Consider the following 13,774-nt stretch of genomic DNA (forward strand, 5'->3'; position numbering starts at 1 on the left):
TGTTGAGAATTCTAATATCTTTTTGGTTCCAAATAATTTTTAGAGAATCTATATTTGTCCCTCCGGACCTGGAAGCTTTTCATCATTCTTAGAGTTCTGAAATCTCATGGTGATGTGATTTGGTGGAAATCCTTTTTTTTTCATCATTATGCTAAGTAGTTCCTTCAGATTAGAAAATGTATGTCCTTCACCTCTGGGACATATCCCCATATTTCTTTTGTATTTTTGTTCTCACTGTTTTTTTGTCTTTTCCTGATTAAACGTTGTAGTTCCTAGATTGATTAATTTTCTTTTCTTTCCCGTTGTCTATTTATTTGTCTTTTGTACCTCTTTTTTTCTGAGAGTTTATTGATTTTTAACTTTCTATCATTTTCTTTGGTTTATTTCAGATCTAGAGTTTTTCTGGGTAATTTTCTCCTCAAAATAAACATTCTGCTCCTGCCGGTGTTAGGAAGTGGTAGTTACCTGGGCAATATGAGCGGAAAGGCACATTAGGGTCTACTCTTCCTTAAACAGTTCATTGACCAGTTGCTACCTATGGCCTTTGGTGATACCTGGTGTCTGCAATTCCTGAGCCTTCCTGAGATTTTGAAGCATGAGTTGACTTGCTTTTATCTCCTATCTTTTACTGTCAGCACTTGGTGTTCAACCATCATAGCTTTACTAACTCCTTCACCCACTATTCATCTTCCAAGATACTCATTATATCTCTCATTCACTACTGTATTCATGACTATTTTCTTTAACCTTGTGGCTTTATACATTTTTTAATTAATTCAATGTCATTTTAATAGGATTTCAGAAGTAGATAGGGATATATGCATGCATTCAATTTTCCATGTTTAATTAAAACCACTAATTATTCTTTACTAAAGATTTGGCTGAGATTTCTGATTACTGGTATCTGGAGGAAAAGTCTCAGTTTGAGTTCTGGTTGTAGACCTCCTCTTCCTTCCCTCCCTTCCTCCCCTTTTTTCTCTTCTTTTTCTTCTTTTTCTCTCTCTCTCTTTTATTTTTTTTTCTTTATCCTTCCCTTCTGTCCTGACTCAATAGATAAGATTTCAGGCAGTCCACACTATTTGGCTTCAGAATCTTCAGGCCTTATCTTTAGAGTTTTTCTCAATTTCTTATTATATCAAAATTTTTACTTTTTTATTATGAAATGTTTTACTGCTGCTTCTGTGGATCTCAACTCATTCTTTAAATCCTTCTTTAATGATTATGATGATGATAGGACAATGATAGATATATTTATTGAACTGTTAGCATGTACCAAGCCCTAAGTGAAGCATATTACATAGATTATCTCCTTTCACTGACTCTAAGGGTTAGTTAATATATTCTCATCAATAAGAAACTGAAGCTTATGGAATTTTTAATAACTTGCCCAAGAACCTATAGTTGGTGAGTTGTGAAACTAGGTTTTAAACAACTATATTCTGACATCAAAGATCAGACTTTACCTACTACACTGTACTACATCTTATAGATGGCGAATGATATTCAACAGACATTGATCACAATGTTATTTTGAAGGATTAGATTTCCATTAACTGTCAGAAGCACTTTCTAACAACAGAATGAGATGCCTAAAGTTAACAGGAGTGATGGTCTAAAATAGATAGATACACAGGGGTTAGATGACTTTGTGTGAGGAGTGTGGAGCGCGGAGGCAGTTTCCTGCGTTTAGATGGAGCATAGACTTCAAAATCGCTTTAAACTCGTCAAGTTTATGATTCTGAGTGTTCTGCTCTTACTTCTCTTCCAGACTATCTCCTAGAAAATCTCTCTTAGGATGATTAGCAGAATTGACATTTTGCTCTTTCACCTAATTTCATTCTCTATATTGTGTACCAATGGGAAGTATGAAAAGACTATACCCTCTGTATATTTTAGCATTTAATATTAAAATAATAATAACTATCCTCTATTGAATACTTACCGTGTCCAGAAATTGTGCTGAGGATTGTGTAAACACTGTTTCACTTAATCCTCATACCAACCCCGAGAGGCTGGACCATTGTCGTCTTATTATTATTCTAGACCATTTGGTTGACTTAGTCTACTTGGACTGCCATAATAAAATACCACAGACTAGGTGGCTTAAACAACTAAAATTTATTTTCTCACAGTTCTAGAGGCTGGAAAAGCCCAAGATCACGTACTGGCAGCGTTTGGTTTCTAGTAAGGGCCTTCATCCTGGCTTGCAAATGACTGATGGCCTCCTTACTATATCCTGACATGATGGAAAGAGAGGGAAAGAGATCACTGCCTTTTTATTTCTTTAAGGCTATCAATTCTATTGATTTAGGGCCCTACCTTTATGACCTCATTTAAGTTTAATTACCTCCTGAAAGCCCTGTCTCCAAATATAGTCACATTAGGTGTTAGGGCTTCAACACACGAATTGGGCAGGAGGGGATTGATTTCAACCCATGGCAGTGCTGGATACTCTTTAGCTTGGCTTTAATGAAAAGATGATGCTGTTTATGTTTTTAAGACCTGAAAATGTTTGAGCTTGGAGGAGAGCATCTTTCCATTTTCTGGACAACCTCTCTTCCCCATGGAGAGGGTGGATATATCACCTATTAGACAATAGGACTGTCTCAGTATTTGGCAGAAAGGGCTGCTTATCAAAAAGCAAGAAGAATTCAGTGTCTTTAAATTTGAAGGAACTTGATCTTTTGTTGGGGGTGCCTTTTATTATCCTGATAAAGGACTTCCTTAGGTTGTCTTTAAGAGAAAGTTGGTCTTCTTAGTACCCTTCTGTGTGTTCTTGGATCAGAGATAACTTCAATGTCAAAATTTAGTTTGTTTCTCCTTTCTATCTGCATAGCTAACTCTATCCTCTAGAGGCTTTTGGTGACTGGTCCATTTCTTTTTCAGGAAGCTAAAGAAACTATTTCGGAAGCTGAAAGATGAGACGGAACCTGGAGAAACTGACTCAGCCCATTCAAAGCATCCAGAGCAGTGGGACCTAGACTACAGCTTAGAACCATACACTGGGCTGACTCCAGAGTACATGGAAATGAGTAAGATCTCATGCTCTTCTTCTGCTGGGGGCAGATTTAGACAAGGAGTCTGGGAGAGGAGTGAGGGAGGGGGTTAGAGAAATAACGGGTGCAGCCTCTGCTCTTTCCTGGGCTTCATGGGTACACGATGTCACTTTCAATGTCACATGAAAATTGAGGAGAGTGAGGCAGAAAGGGTCCTGGAATGAGAACCAAGAGCAGCTCTTATCACCAAGTAGATATTAGGATGATGCCCTCTTCTCCTTGGGTTTCCTCTTTTCACCTATGAAATGAGAAATTTGGTCTCCCAGGTCCCTTCCCATGGTTTCTATCATTGATAAAGCTGAAAGTGAAATAGCGAAGTCTGACATTTAAGAATAGAGTTTCCATTCAGGAAGAGTAAAGTCGTCCTATGACACTTGGGACAAGGGTGTATACACCTTTGACATGCAGAATATAGGAGAGTTCCCTACTCTGATCCGGTAGAGCTGGGTAAAATGTCAGCTTTTCTCTTTAAAAAGTTGGGGATGCTTTGTGTAGAGGGTGAGAGATAGATTTCTAGTTAAAGAGCCTCTAGTCATTCTCGAATAACACTTTAAAGCAGGAGCTCATGTAGTACAGGCTGATAGAACACAATTGTTTAACAAGTGATTCAGAAGCCATGAGTTTTCCATTATGAGAAGTATACCATCTTAGACCTTCAAACTCTTAGCTACTTGTGAATAATCCTGATTTTTTATTGAGGTAGATATTTGAGAAACCTCTTTCCAAGATTCGGAACTAATGAATTAAAAACATAAAACCAAAGGTCAGACGTATTATCTAAACGTTTACTCAGTCTAGAGTGTTGGAGAAACATTAATCAGATCCAGCTGAGAATCACTCAGTACTTATTATCATTGTATTTCCATAATGACTCCTGCTTCCTTTAGTCAGTCACTTTAATAGGCAGCCACCAAAGCGTCTCTGTGTACCAGGTCCTCACTCATTATTTCTAATGGATATTTATTATCTTCTGTTTGTAAGAATATCGTGTATGTATGTTAAGGGTAGAGAGATGGACAGGGTCTAGATTAGATGGCCACAAAAGGTCTATTCCATCCCTGAGGAGCTAAAATTCCAGGCAAAGCTTGAGCTTTGTATTCTAAATAAACTCATAGGAGAAGTAACAATGTAAGTTATGTCTGCTTCAGGAACAGTAGGCAAAGAAAATACCAAGACCCAGTTTATGTAAACACAAAGCTTCCTTATGCTTTTCACCTTTAGCTAAGTGCTACCTCTAATCCCTCTCCAATAAGATATTTACACAGAGATGATGACTCGTATTTCAGATGCCATTCTGTGCTTGCCATCCTCTCAGAAAGAAATTGCTGCCAGAGACTGAGGCTTCCATTTGGCAAAGGGTTTACATTAGAAATCCTTGAGCTCTGTCTTTTAACTTCCACTCTCCAATTTTAGCCTCTTACCCCTACCACCCAATAATCTGTGTAGGTTTTGCATGCCTGTTTGTCCAGATAGCTGGCTATTTCAAGCTTCCTCTTTTGAGTGATTAAAAGCTGAACCCTTGAGCCATAGTCCCTGGGTTCAAATTCTGACTCTGTCACCAACTAGCTGGACAGCTTTGGGTAAGTGGCTAACCTTTATGTGTCTCAATTTGTTTTAGTGGTAAAAAAAAATAATAATAACAATAATATTTACCTCATGGGATTGCTCTTTTTAGTGAATTAATATCTGTGAAGTGCTTAGAAGAATGTCTAGCACATATAAAAGTTGTGTTAAGTGTCAAGTATTGTTGTTTCTCTTAATGGCCTTGAGAGCCTAGGAAGGTGGGCTGTAGGAAGATATGCTCCACTTTGTCAGCTATTGTATCATTGAATAGACAACCACTCTGTTCAAACTTGAGCACTTACAAATTAATGAGAAGAGGAAAAATACAAGAACTAGATGTGGTGACTTCTGGAAGAAATTCACACCAAGATTATAGAGAGTAAAATTTATACTATAGATTAAACACACACATACCCACCCACACATACACACACATACACACATATACACACACACCCTACTTACAGGTTATAAAGGAATGAAACAATCATATAGCAGAAAGTTTGAAAATAGAAAAAAGAAGGGAATATCTCCCCACTCAGACTTCCCTTACACAAGTCCAAATTTGTTAGAATTTTAGTGCCATTTCATAAACCTTTTTTTGTTATATATATGATTTAAAAAATAAAATGATTCTACACATTTGCTTTTCTTTTTTCATTTAACATTCTATGAATAAGTATTCCAAGTTGTCATATAATATTCAATGAATTGCTGCATAGTAAATAATCCCTCTCATAAATGTACCATAGTTTATTTACCTGTCTTTCAATGATGTGCATTAGAGGCTCATTTTCTAATTCTTCCCCTATTTTGATGATCTAATGTATACTATTTTTATGCATATAATCTTTTGCACATGTAGTATTATTTCCTCACATTAGACTTCCACAGGTGTAATTACTATATCTGACATATGGCCATTGTATGATTCTTGATTTATTTTACCAAACTGCTTTCTGAAAGGATTAGTTCACCTACCCACAGTCAATATACGAAATACCCTTCTGGTGAGTACACATTATTCAGTATCCTGAAATCATGTGATATGGATAAATTATCAATGTGTAGTAAGCTTGAGATTCCCAGGCTCTATCCCCACCTCATTTCTAAATATTCCAGACTGATCTTTAAGCTTTTCATAGTGCTGCTTCTGTGGTCTTCTTTCTGAATAGAATTTCTGAGAGGGATCATCATCTGCTTTTCTGTCTCGTCATTGCAATTGATACACACACTGGTAGAGTATCTTACAGAACCATGGTAATATTGCTCACATATCTGTTCTTCAGCAGACTCAGTTTATTAGATTCCAAAGATCAGTGAGTAGGGACTAAGGCTTATTCATCTTCATTTCCTCTGGAGCCTTGTACATTTCCTGGCATATAACAGGCACGTAATACGTCTGATAAACAAAGATGAGTGAATGGATGAATGAATTTATTAATTAACGAGGGAAGATTTCTTAACAGAGGTAAGTTTTTTTATAACTTTAAGCTGTAAATGAAAGATCGTTTTTAAAACAGGGCTTTGTTGATGGTGGGTCAGGGATATTCTGAAGAGTTTTCCAGCTTTGGGCAGGAGGTTGGACTTGATCCCCAAGTTCCCTTCTGGTTCTGAAGATTTACATATCAGTAACAAGAGTAAGGGAGAACATTCCAAAATTCCAAGGAAAAGAACTGGCAAGTTCAAGTGTTGGTTTTGGGGTAGGGAGGGTTCAGGTGAAGAGCTGGGATTAGTGGAGAAGCCTGAAGACCAGACAAGTTTGCATTTCACATCAGGCCATTATATTTTGGCCAGTGCCGTGACTGTGTATGAGCTCTGTTTCCCTTGAGGAAATGGGCAGTAAGTATAGAAAGAAGATAGTAAGACTAAGGAAGAAACAAGGAAAGATAGACTCATTCACTTATTCAGTTATCAAACATATATTAAGCAATTAGAGGAACAAATTTGGAAACTAGAACAGTCTCTTCAACAATTTAAGTTGATATTGATTCAGTCAACGATCCAGAGAGTATTGATTCTGTCTGGTCTGGAGGAGGAAGCCTGGAACACACATGGATTTTCACAGAAAGTCACACAATTCTGTAGGCTGTTTCACTAAGAATATCGATCATTTTACAGACATGACTATTTTATTTCATATTTTATATAAGTATGAGGACAGTGGTTCTGAGTTCGATTCCTTTCATTCTTTTTATCTCTGGAATATTCTCTTCACCCTTTAAGGGAATATTTGCTCCCATATACAATCAAAGACTGCAGAATAAACTTTACCAAATGATGACTTCATTTAGTGGTGAAAGCTAAGTGTGGTTAGCGGTGGGCTCTTGAGTCAAACCACTGCAGGCTTCCAGTCCTAAGTCTGCTGCTTCTGGTTACATGACCCTGAGCTTGATGTTTAAAGTCAGCCAGATCCAGTTTCCTCATCTCAAAAGTAGGTTTAATGATAATAGCACCCACCTTGTTAGGATGGTTTTGAGAAGTAAGTGATGAACATGAAGCAGTTAAAAAAACAGTGCTTGGTACACATATACTCTCATAGAATATTAGCAGCCATTGTTATTGTCAGGAGTTCAGTTTCTTTCTCTTTAATCTAGAAATTGACTAAACACAGTTTGAAGCCCCTGAATGTAGTGAGCCCTGGAGGTTCTTCCAGTCCCATAATGTGAGGTTGGGCAGTAATGTTTAAAGACTGAGGGTACCAGACTCCAAAGCCAGTCTGACTCACATTCAGAAGCCTGAGATATAAACATTCCAAGATGTTTGTCCTTTCAGAGAACCCCAAGCCCTAGGGCTCTACTCGACAAATCTGGCATCTCAAATGTGCTCTTTTTGTCATTTGTTTATCTAAAACGACAACCTTTTGTTCCTCTAGTCATCCAAAAAATAATCACCATTGTCTTCCTGACTCAGGAATTTAATTACCCTCCTTAGCGTCTTCCTCCAGCTTTTTAAATGCAGCCTAAACTCTGAGGCCCTGGGGCCCTTAATGTGGGTGATGAGATGAATTTCTTATGTTATTCACATACTCTTTAGAGGAAATCTCATTTTTCTTGAGTCAGGAGTCTACATCTTGTCAGACTCTTAATAGAAAGGGAGGTGTGTTGGTGATTGCATATTTGCTTGTACACTTCTTTGGCGTGAATGCTGGATAATATGCTAACGGACCAGGGGCTGCCAGTCTCCCCTGCTCTCTGGGTTTGTAAGCCGAGACCTGTAAGAATCACTCAGCTGATGGAAATGCATGGGGCAGGCCCACCCTGGAGACCAGGACACCAACACCTGTGCAGCTGCATCCCAGTCTCCTCTTCAACTTGTAAGCTAGAACTCCTGGGCTCAGGAGGAATGTGCGTGACTTGAGTAGACCCTGTCCTCTTCTGCATAAGCCCTTTCTGACTTTGCATCCACTCTAGCTGGGGAGAGGCTTGCTCAGTATGATCCTGAGCTTCTTTTATCTATGGCTCCTTACCTCACTAACCTCTCCTCTACTAAGAATTTTGGATTCCCATTGAAGCCCTTGTGGCTTTTCTTTGATTTACTGCGAATGCCTCCTACCTCATCTCCCAGCTTCTTTTCTCACTCCCTCTTCCCCTTTTCTGTCTCACTTTTAAAAATAGCTTTTCTACACTGCAATTCAGACCATAATATCTTTTCTATTTAAAATCCTTCAATGCCACTAGAGAGAAAATTCAAATCCCCTATAGCGTGGCATACAAGGGGCATCCATGAGCTGCTCCTGCTTTACTGGCCCTTGACGGTGCCACATGCGCACATCTGGTTATCTCAGTTCCTCTCTTCTCTTGCATTGGCTTTGATGTAGAAGAACATGTGAATGCTTTAGAGACAGAGACTAAGTCTCACTTCTCTCTGATCGCAACCCTCAGCACAGTTCCTGGAACATGCCAAGAGCTCAGTAAAATAGTTCTTGAACGAATGGCTCTTTAATTCCCCTTCCTTCAGCGGCAAGAAAATGGAGGCCTCACCTCTCTCTATTTTATGAAATTTGGGCTGGCCTCCCATTTCACCTTAGACATATTTATATATATTTTAATATGCAGCAATTTTCATCTCCCAAGACCAAAGCAAACCCTGTTTATTATCAGGGTTTCCCTCAAAGGAAAGTCATTTCTGGTTTGAATTTGCTCCTTTGCCTTTGGGGACCAGGTCATTGGCGGAAGTGGACAGAGTGGAATGCTCTCACTCAGACTTGGATTTCAACTCAACTCCAATTTCAAGTCTTTTCTTTTTGCTGACCCCCTCCCAGCCTTCCTTGAGGATAGTGGTGTGTCAGGACCTGTGCCAGGCACAGGGGACAGAGGCAACAAATAGGGCCTGGGCCCTCTAGGCCCTCAGGGCCTAGCGGCAGAAAGATGGGCAAATAGTTATAAGAAATGGCCTCCTTTCTTAGGAGAAAATAGAAAAAAATGCAGCTCACTGCTTGCTTGAGAGTTTCGGTCTTTGCCAGCTTCCATGTAACCAAGCAAAAGTGTGTGTTGTAGAGAATCGTCCACTCTCATCTTTGTTTGGCCCATAATTGCCCACTCAGTGAACATCCTTGGGTTTCAGAAACTGCCTACTGGAGCAGAACAAACTCGGGACCGGAAACAAGAGGCTCGTCTCCCAGTTGCCATCTCAGGCTTATTTTGGGACTTCAGACTTGGCCAGGAAGAGAATCCATCGCCGGGGAAACATTTCTCAGCCCTGGCCCCACCATCCTGCAGGCCCTTAGCTGAGGAATCTTCATTCACATCACCATTCCTTCACTCTTCTGTCTCCACACACCGCATCCAATGGGGGACTCTTTCCTCTGGATTATCTCTGAAAGCTGCTCCTGTGTGCAGCAACTTAGCTTCCTACGCTTCTTGCTTTTTCTACAGTATCTTTAACACAGCCACTTGCAACCACCATCTTACTACTGCCCTGTTTACTCTTTCTGGGGTGTAGTATTGGTCTGTATTGAACCATATATTGTTCAGAAACTTCCAGGGTCTCATACCCTTAACAAGGCCTTCATAGGAAATCCTGTCCATTTATTTAACCCTAGGCCTTTTTATACATCCTAGGTCTAGCCCAAATGAACCCTGCAAACCATTTCTCACCCACAGCCTACATTTTACTTCTAACCTTACATCCATATTCTCCTTGCCCTGGAATTCCCTGTGCCTTCCCATTCACGTGTCCAAAACCAGTCTTTGTGTCACCTCCTCCCCGAAGCACCTTCCCATCCCTCACTTCTCCCCTTCCTCAGTATTTTAGTCCCCTGCTCCAACAGGATTTCAGACAACCCGTCTCCTAAGATAGTAATGCCTGTTGGTAACTAATTTCCCAGGTTCCTCCAACTGTGGGGCCTTGCGCAGCACCCGCCACAGCGTGGGCATGGAAAACATTGGGCAAACTGTAAAGGAGCGACTGAACAAATGAGGATGTCATTTCTCCTGTGACCCCTTTCTCTTATCTAAGATGAAACCATCTCACTTCTAGTAATTCTGCCATCAATTCTCATTTAATGGGCTGATAATCCAGTGAGTGGATTATCAAGAATGGTGGTTATTCTTGTTTCTCTTTCTCTGCCTCCTTTCCCTTTCTCGTCTACCCCTCTCCCTCTTCCCTTTCACCTCTGCTTTCTCCCCTCCCCCACCCCAGCCCTATTATGTACTCTGTTCCAGAAAGTAAGCCAGGGAAATAAGAGAAGGCGTAATGTGAACCCATCCACACTGCTCATAGGTAGCAGCACTGAGAAGCAGCCTGGTGAGAGAGAAGACTGAAGTCCACACATGTCAGAACCTTGTTGGAGGCAATTGTTTCCGCCATCTCCATGGATAAATAAGACTTGGTGACAATAATCATGCCACTACTTCTGTCTTCAAAGTGAAAGCCCTTTTATCTTCAGATGATCATTGTCAGGCAGAATGAGAACAGTACCTCTCTTTCCCAGGGTGTCTAATTTTGCCTTTATCTAGCAATGTGACCTTGGCCATGTCATATCATCTCTCTGGGCCTCAGCTTTCCTCCTTGACATTACAATTGACCCTTGAACAATTCAAGGGTTAGAGGCACTGATCCCCACACAGTCGAAAATCTGCATATAATTTTTGACTCCCCAAAAACTTAACTACTAATAGCTGACTGTTGACCGAAAGTCTTACCGATAACATAAACAGTCAATTAACACATATTTTTGTATGCATTATGTATTATCTACTGTATTCTTACAACAAAGTAAGCTAGAGAAAAGACAATGTTAAGAAAATCACAAGAAAGAGAAAATATATTTACAGCAGTGTACTGTATTTATCAATAACATAAGTTTAAAAAAATCTGTGTATAAGCGGACCCGGGCAGTTCTAATCATGTTATTCAAGAGGCAGCTAACTGTATAGGGAATTAGAACAGCCAATGAGATTCTCCTTGAAGAGAGTCTATGGTCAGGACCAACTGTGTAATGTGGCACAAGTAATGTGCTACTACTAATTACTACTAATAATATGTTTAAGAAATATAAGGTTAAATAATCAATGTCACCCTTACTTTCTCACATTTCTAGATAATTTTTGAGAGCAAGGGAGGTTTCAGCATGCACGAAACCTGGCTACACTAACAGAAGTGACTGGCGTGCGTAGTAACCGTTTTACATTGAGTGTCTTCACAAGAATCACTGGACCAGGTGATTCCCAAGGTCTCTTCCAGTGCTGGTGTCTTAGTTCATACATACCGGCTGGACAAATGCTTCTGGAAGCCCAGAGTCCCCGGGAGCGATGTGAGTTGCCTAAGGTCACCCCAAAGACCCATTAGTGGAACTGACTCTAGAACCACTTTCCAGACAATTCACAAGACAATTTTTTCAGGACCTGTGAAAACTTGGGCTTCAGTGAAGGAGTGGAGTGGATTGAGGTTCCTTCGGGACAAGCTAGACCTCCCCAATTCCAGAAAGGTCCTTGTCTTGGGCTTTGAACAAAAATGAGAGCAGTGAAACCAAAGCTGCCCGCTCCCTCTGCTGTGCTTGACATGGTGACCCTGGCCCTGCTTTCAGCTGTCAGCTTCCTTCCCCAGTGATCCCTAGGACCACCCATGCAGACAGGAAGTACGCTGAGCCCACTCCGAGCCTGTCAGTTGTAATGGTGAGGCAGGTCATCAGTTAAGGAAGGCAGCGGGAGAGATGTATTATATTTACTTTTTTCTAAATAGTGCTGGAACCAGGGCCCAGGGCCCAGCAGGCATGGGGGAGGGGCCATGAGGTAAGTGGAAGCTGGAAGTGGGGGGAAGGCTGCCAGTCAGCCTGACGAGGGGACATTGGGGGTAGGGAGCTACCTCTGGGCACGATTCCTGGTGGGGATGGGCTGGCTCCAGACAAAGAGTAACCTGAGAGTGAGGGATTAAGCTGGAAAAACCTGTGAGGGGAGCGGTAAGCTTTCGAGGGAATCTCCAATATCAAACCCTTTTCCTGAAGAGCTTACGAAGAAGGACTTCAAGGGTAGTCTCCCACCCCCCATCTCTGAGGGGAGGAAAGAATGCTGGCCCAGGAGCAAGCCTTGACATTAATCATCACTGTCCCCAACCCCAAAATGGGGCTTCAAAGCCGCTTTGCCGCAGGCCCCTCGCAGCCCAGTTGTGGAGTTTTCCTTGGGGCCCAATGAGAGGAAATACTTCAGCTGCTTTGAGAGCTGCAAACTAAGCTGTCTGGACAAATTTTACAGAATAGAATTTGGCATAAAAAAACATGAGCCTAAATTTAATCCTATAAGGAGAGTATAGTGATAAGTTCCAAAGAATCACCACTTTATCAGAAAAGTAAGACACAACTGTCAGTTTTTCTCACCTGATCACCAGTGGCCTAGGTTCATGTTATTCACTAAATTGCAATGGGAGCTGCTTGAGCTGAATATATGTCTCATATATTCAGAGCACTTGGCCACAAGACCTGTCATACAGTAGGCACTCAGTAAATGTTTGATGAAGAAGGTAGAAAAAGAAAGAATGAAAAAGGTGGTCCTGTAGTGAGGACCTTGAAGATGAAGTGACAGCTGGACTCTGTGGACATAACCATTCATCAGAGGTCTCCAGATTCCCTGGCTATATTGATTTAGCTGAGACAATCTACCCCTTTTCTGCCTCCAGGGGTCAAGATTCCTATTTAGAAGTACTTGTAATTAAGGAATGCTATCCTCCTAAGTAAGTAAGGGCAGGTCTCCTATAGCAACACAAATTAATAGACAAATTAATATCTAGGTAATTCAGGCAAGATGCCCTATGTAATAGTCAATTACTAGCACTATGATAATGCTTTATAACAAACATCCCCCAAATCTCAGTGACTTAACTGGGACAGAGAATAAAGAATAATGGAAAGAGCTGGCTCTAGATGCTATTGAGTACCCCACCCTGGAAATGGTCAGGTAAAAGTGGCTGCTTATTAAAGAAAGAATAGAAAGGACTGAGGCTTCAGATAGAGTGATGACTTATCTTAGGTGACACTCAAGTTCCTTCCAGCTCCGACATTCTTATATTCTTTGGTCACAGGTGGTAGAGATTACACTAGGTAACTTCCAAGTTTCCAGCAGAGGGGGAATATGTAAAATTAGTCCCGTGGATGCCTTAGCCGTAAATGACACAAAAATCCAGGATATATGCCCAACCATCAGCACTGAAGCCTGCGCGTTCTGTCACAGAACTCCAAGTGTGTGTGCAGCAAGGCAATGGTTCACAGAACCAGGAAATCCCTTTCCCTAGGCCATCCTGTTTATACAAACTGAGTCATCCCACTGGATATTCAAGTACCTGCCATCTTCTCCCAATGGAACCTAAATGCAGTTTAGACCGCATCCAGGGTCGCATTCAAGTATTTCTGGGAAGTAGGGTGAGTCACAGGTCATTTCTTTTCTCTTGCTTCTGAAGCATACATTGTTTGTCATCATCCATGCCAGCAGTTTTTCTCCCCATAAATACTGAAAAGGCAAGAGTAAATCTGGATGCCATATCCTTCAGGATACTAGAAAGGTTCCTGGCACACAGGAGATGCCCAGTCAGTGCTTGAGGAATGAATGAATGAATGAATGAATGGCAGTCTTTTAAGTTGAAACTTACTAAAAGCTCTTTCATTTTTCCATTTCTCTTTTTGTTTTAACAACCAGGAAGCTCAGAGCAAAGTTTGTTGCTCA

The 13,774-nt window shown here is 40.8% G+C and overlaps 1 protein-coding gene across 1 annotated transcript in view; it reads left to right on the plus strand.

The window, feature by feature from the left end:
• The window catches only part of ANO2 (anoctamin 2), a 307,510-nt gene that overhangs the window by 264,103 nt on the left and 29,633 nt on the right, over nucleotides 1-13,774 (plus strand). Inside the window, exon 20 of the mRNA XM_011365894.2 lies at nucleotides 2,887-3,032. Coding sequence (XP_011364196.1) covers nucleotides 2,887-3,032 — 146 coding nt within the window. The remainder of the gene's footprint in view (nucleotides 1-2,886; nucleotides 3,033-13,774) is intronic.

This window comes from Pteropus vampyrus, unplaced genomic scaffold, assembly GCF_000151845.1.
Source record: "Pteropus vampyrus isolate Shadow unplaced genomic scaffold, Pvam_2.0 Scaffold116, whole genome shotgun sequence".
Taxonomy (NCBI): Eukaryota; Metazoa; Chordata; class Mammalia; order Chiroptera; family Pteropodidae; genus Pteropus; species Pteropus vampyrus.